General features: G+C 30.3%; 1 protein-coding gene across 1 annotated transcript; it reads right to left on the bottom strand.

The window, feature by feature from the left end:
- Positions 1-687: 687 nt before the first annotated feature.
- LOC132067228 ((R)-linalool synthase TPS5, chloroplastic-like) lies at positions 688-8,004 on the bottom strand. Its single transcript, XM_059460387.1, has 7 exons — positions 7,626-8,004; positions 7,177-7,432; positions 4,905-5,295; positions 4,515-4,733; positions 3,652-3,790; positions 1,777-2,025; positions 688-1,122 (listed from the first exon to the last, which is right to left on the bottom strand). The coding sequence occupies exons 1-7, from the start codon at positions 7,875-7,877 to the stop codon at positions 829-831; spliced, it is 1,800 nt and encodes a 599-aa protein (XP_059316370.1). The 5' UTR covers positions 7,878-8,004; the 3' UTR covers positions 688-828.
- Positions 8,005-8,277: the final 273 nt, after the last annotated feature.

Below are 8,277 nucleotides of genomic sequence, written 5' to 3'. Positions count from 1 at the left end.
GAGAGCCACGTAAAATTTTGTGAAATGTTTCTAAAAGGAAGACGTGAAGCACATTTTTTCTACAATATACTTTCTTCATAGATTCCATCGTCCTAATTAAAGTAATCGATCAAAAGCACATTAAATATCCATTAGAATTTGCGGCAACTCTTGGCAGCGGCAAAAAATTGGAATCTTAACTAACATTTCAAATTTTGAAATCTCTGCCCCAACCTAAATTAAGGGATCCTCTATTCATTATTTTGATAAATTAGTGTTTCAAGCTGTCAATCTATTTTATTTTGGATTAATGTGTCCGCCTACGAGACTCACTTTTGGTCTTCGTCTCAATAGGTGTATGATTATAACTTTTTTGAAAGAATATTCATTCATTTATTTTTTCCTATCAACCACGATGATTGAAATGGCTCGAAATATTCAGACTTATAGAGAGATTAGCTTTTCACTTTAATTTACAAAGAAAAAAGACATGTTAAAGTTGTTTAAATAACAACTAGATTCAGAGGTAAACGAATCGAAAATTCAATGATAAGACAGAACACATCCATAAAATTAATGAGATGAAGATTAGCGATCGGGATATATACTAGTGGCGGAGCTTGTGTACAATATACAGATTCACGGAAATTTAGTAGCTTTTGCAAACTCTGTATATATGTTAAGAAATTTACTAAATTAGAAAATATCTATAAATATTCGACTGTGAAGCCAGTTAATATTAAATATTAACTTGAGACCCTTACATGAACTAATAAACTTCAAATCTTGAATCCACCTCTGCGGGCTACACATAAAATCAAAGCACTGTCACGAATTCTCAGGGATAAATTACTTGGGAACCAATGGAACATTAGGAATGGTGATAGGCTCAAAAAGTATTTTGGAGATGCTACTTTTAACATCAGTATGAAGATACATGAAGTGTGCTGTTCTTGCAATATCTTTTGCTATTCCAACAAATGTTTCAGAAAATAGAGAATTTTTCCTCTGAGCTGTGTTCATCGATTCCCATCTCTCCTTTATCAAAACTCTAATGTGTTCTCTTGCCTTTTCTTCGGAAACACCCTTTTCGTTCATGTAACACTGAATTGACTTGGGAACGTCACATTTTTTCAACTCATCCTGAATTAATTATAAGATTAATTAATAAATTAAATGAGACTCAAATTTTGCTAGACGTCTATTTATAAAGTACTATTTTGAAGGGCAAGTACAATTTCAGATTTTTGTCTGAATTTCATTTTACTTTTACCTAAGGGGAATAAGGGCTTATTTTGCTGGAGGGATTTGACCACCAGATATTTGTTTTTTTTAAAATATGAGCATAATAAATTCGTTGAGTTGTTACGACCATATTAGTAAACAAAGTCAAAGTTGACATTCAAACTCATTACTACGTCTGTTCCATTTTTTGTGATATGTAAAAATTTACTTATTTAAAAACTATATAAAAGTACTATGAATTACAATATTAGATATTCAAAATATTTTAAAAGTATATGCAAAAATCGTGGTCAAAGAAAAAAATCATGACTGTCCAAGTAACAGTTAGGTCACATAAAATGAAAGAGAGGTAGTACAATTCATTCACTCGTTCCTTCTTTTTTTTTTTTTTTTGGGAAATGTTAGTATGTCATTTTGATTCTTTTTTTAAAACGTAATTGTAACATTATTAAATTAGAAATCTCTTCCTTAATCACAACTGGACCATAAAGTATATTCAAATCAGGAGTCATATAAGTTAATTTTATTTGAGATAAATGTATAAAAACATACCGATGATATCTCCAAATCATCAGCAAACCGAAAAATTGTAGCAGAGAAACGAATTATGTCAGGATAATTGCTTAAGGATTCAAATGTCTCTTTAGTTATTGGTTTGGTGACAAGACACAAAGCGTGGACTAATACCATAGGAACTGCAATTGAAATCCATGCATTATCCATGTATTCTTCCAGACTTGGCTTATATCCATTGTGGTACCATCTTGCTTCTTGTAAGTATGATTTGCACAAATCTGCCCACTAATAACATATCTCAAATTATTAATAGTGCCAATAAATGAATTAGTGGTTTAATTTCTGATTTTTTGGGGGGAGTTTTTTTTGGGGGGGGGGGGGGGGGTGGGGTGTGTTGTAGAGACAAATATAACATGAATTTAATCAGATGCGAACTCAGGATTTGAAGACGGCGAGAGCTTTATTGTTGGGTCTCGCCAGAGCCGGCAAAACTTCCGGTGACGACTGACAGGTGGCACTAGTGGTGTTCACGATAAATTGAAAAATCAAACCAAATAGAAAATCGAAGAAAAAATAGATACTTTTTTTGTTTGGTTTTGTTTTTTAATTCTAAAAATCTAAATAATTTGGTTAAGTTTTGTTCTTAAGAAAAAAATAACCGAAAAAATCGAACCAAACCGAGTATATAAATACCTATTTAAAAATTATAATTGCATAAACACACATAGACAATGTGTGTTTTTGCCTTTATTATATTCCTATTTTTTATCTTTACTTTCTAGTTTGATTTGTAATTTTTATTTTGATACTTCCAAGAATATCTATGTCATGTTCAAATAACTTGTCTATGAGTCATTTAGCTATCACCATTTTTTGATTCAATTATCGTCAAGATATCTTGGTACATCACAATTAGATTTTTAATTTTTTATACAAAAAGAATTCATTGTAAGAAATTTTATTATGCTCCTACTGAAAATGGCATATATATGTTTTTTTTTCTTTAAAAAAAAAAAAAAAAAAAAAGAGGAATATAATTGTTAATGTTATGTTCGGAATATAGTCAACATAATATGTGCTTGGAAGTATATTGTCATCTATTTTATAAGAAAATCGAGAAAACCGACCAATCTACAAAAACGAAGCGATAAAAACTAACTTAATTAGTTTAGTTTGATTCCAACATTTAAAAAACCAATCTTTAATTGATTTGGTTTCCGTATAGAGGAAGACATTAAACCTGACGTTCATTCGTTTCATGGTATTTTATCCAGGGTTTTCTCTATAAATAAAGAGAAAAAGATTTATATAACCAAGAAAAATAAGTGGTGTTTAAAAACTAGAAGACATTAATGATATTCTTTCAATTTTATCCTTATTTAAATAAAGAGAGTTTTATATAACCAAGAAACTACTAAAGAACTACATCTTTTTTAAGGTATTTATTAAGGGTAAGTTAGTAAAAATACATCTTACTTTATAGAAATAAGTAATTTTCTTAAAGGAAGTGCCCAAGCTAAAAACACCACTTATTTTAAAATGGAGGGTAAAGATAATCATGGTTTCAGTGTAGTCATTCTAATTAACAAAGCTTCAACCAAGGACCCATCCAACTTTCGAGGTTAACAGGGTCCAGTGATCCTCTATTATGCATGTAGGTCCGCTCTATTTAATAGGTTTAATCAAACTCGTCGCTTTTTGACATAATAAAAAATATATAAGTTCACGATTTTTTTATAGATATTAAATTCGGAATTCATAGTTTTAAAAATACAATTTGTTCAATGATAATATATTTAAATTCTAAACTCACAAAATTTAAGTATTGCATTCGCATAAGAGGAGATCAGCTAGCATTTTGGAAAAAGAGGAACTAAAAGAAGAAAAATTTCTAAGTGGAATGAATCTTACTGATTTTGTAAGGTAGGGCAGGACATCGATCCCTTTATCTTTGAGAACGTCATACGCTACTTCGTTGATAATATTGAAGAGTGCAAGATAACACACTTTCATATAGTCTGGAAATTGTTCCATTGCTTTGGTATCCCATCTGAATTTATAATATCAAAATTTAAAATTTTCTCATGACAAACATTAGACAAAGATGATTGAATAGAGAATTTATAAGGTAATTTCTCCAACTTGAAATTAAAAGATTAAATACTCGTCTTTACTAATTGTTTTGCATAGACAATTATAATTTGTTGAGTAGTGGTTTCTGTTAAGTATGAATATATCATATACTTGTAAGAATATTTCATAAGATAGGTGTGTGTTCGATTGTCAATACTCAATGTCCACTTCTTCTCCTTTCTATATGGGAAACATGGAGAAAAAATCTTTTAAAAGAAGAGTGGATTTTAAAGCATCTAAATAGGGATATAAAATATTTAAACATTATTCAAAAAAAAAAAAAAGATATAAAACTTACCAAGTCTCGTCATCATATTTCTACTGGTTTACTAAAAGAAAGTTGACCTCCTAATAAGTACTCACAAAGATGAAAATCTACTCAGATTTGGTTGATCCACCCAATGACTCCATATTTAATTCGTATTCAACCAGATCATTCAAAATATAGACAGATTGAGTTATAATTCACTTTTATTTATTTAATTTATTTTTGATCAGGTCAAATCCAATTCAATCAGTCTATTTGTCACTACTAGCCAATAGTACAGTTAACTAATGTGTAAGTGAATAAGGAAAAATAAAATAAAGCTACATTTCTATATGCACCAAATTTATATATTTAGGTGGTTCCTTCAAGTTACCTTTGAATAGCATCAGTGAAGACTTCCAATTCATCAAGAGTGCCATAAATATCATAAATATCATCTATGATTGAAACAAAAACAATGACCTTCGTGATCATTCTCCGAAAATAGCTGTGTTGAGGCTCAAACATTATTCCAACTGCCCAAAAAAAATTCTCCACCAGTATATCCCTTGAAAATGACATCTTTTCTGCAAGACATGAGTTCTTCCACCACCTTTACATGAAAATTAATGTTGTATGAGATTACCGGTTTTACACTTCCACTAATTATACTTATAGTGTGCTAAAATCTTTATTATATATTGTCAAGTAATTAAAAGATAATTATGTATAATTGTTCATAATAAGTAAAATTAGTTACTAGAAAAATTAAAAGATACCTCACCTTGACAGAATTCTCAAATCTTCTTGATATGTGGCTTGAACAATATTAAAGTCCAACTTAGCAAGCTCGAGCAACAGAGGATTAGCATTTGGCATTCTCTCATAAATGCTAATATACCATTCTGTCTCTAATCTTGGCACCATCCAATGTCTTGGAAGTTCCAAGGCATGAAGGACTAATTCCACCATTAGATTATTGTCTTCAGTATCGTAATACTGATTATCAACATAATTTTTTAAATGTGCCACTGTGAATCTTGTTGCATTTTTTAAAGTGGTTTCAGTTTCTGTAGAGAGAAACGAAGCTTCATATAGTTGTAACAAACCTTTTGTGTCGTTACAAAAACTCTGCTTCAGATTGTCATTTTCATCCTTGAAATCGTTCAATATCTCTGGAAGACGAGAAAACAAATGAGGCCTAAGATGATCTTTATCACAAAAATGAATTTCTCTAATTATATAGAAAGTAATTAATACATATTTTAGAAGCTAATAATGCATGTACGTCGTTATATATATATATATATATATATATATATATATATATATATATATATATATATATATATATATATATATATATTTGTGTCCCTACATAAACAATTAAACATGTAAAACAACTATGCCGACCGACCTGCATATTACATATGTTGACTATATGTTAATTTCTCTACTCCATTTTATGTGACCCTATTACTATTTGGAGAGTTAAATGAGATTTTCTATAACCATATTTTTTAAAATATTTCAATAATATTTGAATTGTTAATTATTATGAATTTTTATACTAATTTTTTTCTAGTTTTCTAAATATGTAATTTTTTTTTTTTTTTTGAAGAATCTATGTTAAAATTCACACCAAAAATTAATAAGGTAGACCCTCGTATTCTGAACTGTGTCACATAAAGTTGGAAGTTGGAACGGATGGAGTAAAAAATATATAAACCTGAAAGAAGTTGAAAAGATTATTAAAAGTAGTGTATGCGTAATACGTACCTTGAGATAGCTAGGGTATTTAAAGAAAAACCGACAAATCGAGAAAAAAATCGGTTAGTGGCGGTTTGACTTGATTCGGTATTAAAAAAAAAGGGACCATAATTGGTTTGGTTTTGACTAAGAAAAGTGAAATCGAAACAAAACCAAATCGACATTATATGTATACGATTTTTAAAGATATTTTATATTTAAAAATAATTATTATAGTATAATTAGTAAGTATTTTTAAACCTTTTCATACTTTTGTTTCAGTATTTTTAAACCTTTTCATACTTTTGTTTCTTAACATGGTATTTCACGTTTGAACTTACTTTGGATGGTCCAATAAATATGTTACTCCCTCCGTCCCAATTATATGAGGGTTGAGCTATTTGGCGAGTCAAACGGCTCTTTCTTTGACCACGATATTCTCTAAGTCTTTTTATAAATTGTGAATTATTAATTATGCAGACTTATAGCCTGTTTGGTCAAGCTTTTAATATCAGCTTATTTTGAAAAGTGTTTTTCAAAAAAATACTTTTGGTGAAAAACAGTTTATATTTGGCCAATTAATTTAAAAAACACTTTTGAGCAGCAATTATTGTTTGGCCAAGCTTTTAAAAGTGTTTCTAAGTGTTTTTTTCAAAAAAGTGCTTCTCGAAAAGCTACTTTTTTTAGCTTCTAAAAAACAATTTCTGCTACTTCCCAAAAACACTTATTTTCTCCTAAAAGCTTAGTCAAACACTTTACTTTTTTTAAAATAAGCACTTTTGAAGAAAAATAGCTTGGCCAAACAAGCTATTATAGTACTTTTTATATAGTTTCCAAATATGTAAATTTTATTATAAAATACTCGAAGAATCTATGTTTGAAATTGAGCAAAAGAAAAAGTTGTTTGACTCCCCAAATAGGTCAATCCTCGTATAAATTGGGACGTCGGATGGAGTACATAATTATAGCCCATATATGTCTAGTAACTCAAACAAGTCCCGAATCAAACTATGTTCATTTTCATTAGCTTATATTAACAAAACTTGTCTTATAGGTTTTACTTATCTTTATTATAAGTGACACTATATTTTAGTATAATGTCATGACTCATTTCGTTTTTGGTGTTATTTTCTTGGGAATCACCATATTATTGTTGTATTTTACTAGGACATAAAAAATATTTGGAAGTACTAGTTACATGTTTTGTATTGTGAAGACCGGAAAATTGAGATAAAATAAATCGACTTTTGTTAGTTTGATTAGATAAATGAAAAAATCGAACCAAACCGACCTATGCACACCCCTACCTTGAGAGATATGAAAACCATGTTGTCTCAAGAGCCTAAATTTCAAGGCTGCGGAGTATAATGGATCTCCAGTGGCCACACTTAGGTGAATGGTCCCCAATATTTGCTTGATTTCATCCTTGAAGTGGTAACTCACTCCAAGCCTCTGTAAATTATCAATCAGCTCCAACTTTTCTAATTCTTCTGATCTCTCGTCAACCATCATCTTCTTCATTTCCTCTTTTAGTTCATTAAAGCGCTTCATATACTTCTCTCCCTATACAAAAGTTAATTATTATCTAAATGATAGTACAACACATTATATATATTAGAGAAAATGGTCAAAAACACACCTGATAGTTGGAATGTGAAACTAGCAAAGAAGTGATAATTCAAATGTGTTTTTGACTATTATCTCTATATATTACTGCAGTTATGAAAGAATGTGTGCTATATAAACAAAAAAATACCACGTAATTATTGTTGACGGACTGAATATATTCAAAATCCCACTTAGTAGGTTTGTAATTCCCTGAACGTCGAATAGTGGGATTTGGTTCAGCTAATTTCATGCCGGCTATAGAGAGGCACGCTTTTGATACAACTAGTGGTGGCTGACCTCGATTGAACGAGGAAAAACAAGTAGATGGGGTTGGTCTTCTTGACCTTAAGGTGGCCGTGGGTAGCGATGCCCCTATGGTGTTGAATAATATTGCCTTCATTAGTAGGTTCTGTAGTATAAGTTTTAAAAGATTTCTTTAGATGTAGGATCCCAAACTATAAGTTGCCATGTATATATGAGAGAAAGAGAGAGATTCATGTGATATACGCATGAAGAGGCCATTACATTCATTACTAGTACTATCATTTTATCAAGGACTTTTGTTGGACCAGTACTCGAGAAGCACAGACTCCACTTGCAAAAACTAATTCAATTCTTGTCCCATGCCTGCCTGTAATTTAAAGGTAAAAAAACATTTAAATCTTTTTAAGCACAGGGAAAGAAAAGTCGCATTAGTCGGTGATGGACCCCACCTTTTTTTTTTTTTTTGGTATAAGACCTCCAATATCCAGAGTATATTGACACCTGGCTAGGGGGTTACGCATTGACCCCTAAGGCCC

Source organism: Lycium ferocissimum, chromosome 8 (assembly GCF_029784015.1).
Source record: "Lycium ferocissimum isolate CSIRO_LF1 chromosome 8, AGI_CSIRO_Lferr_CH_V1, whole genome shotgun sequence".
NCBI lineage: Eukaryota > Viridiplantae > Streptophyta > Magnoliopsida > Solanales > Solanaceae > Lycium > Lycium ferocissimum.
Note: the sequence above shows the minus strand (reverse complement) of the source record. Positions and strands in the feature narration are given on the sequence as shown.

What these genes read in the sequence shown, in the direction of transcription:
- LOC132067228 (XM_059460387.1), bottom strand. Translation starts at nt 7,877, where the DNA reads ATGAAGGCAATATTATTCAACACCATAGGGGCATCGCTACCCACGGCC. An exon ending in GATTTGAGAATTCTGTCAAG is followed by an intron (nt 4,734 to 4,904) that starts GTGAGGTATCTT and finishes TTTCATGTAAAG; the next exon opens with GTGGTGGAAGAACTCATGTC. An exon ending in TTCACTGATGCTATTCAAAG is followed by an intron (nt 3,791 to 4,514) that starts GTAACTTGAAGG and finishes TTATAAATTCAG; the next exon opens with ATGGGATACCAAAGCAATGG.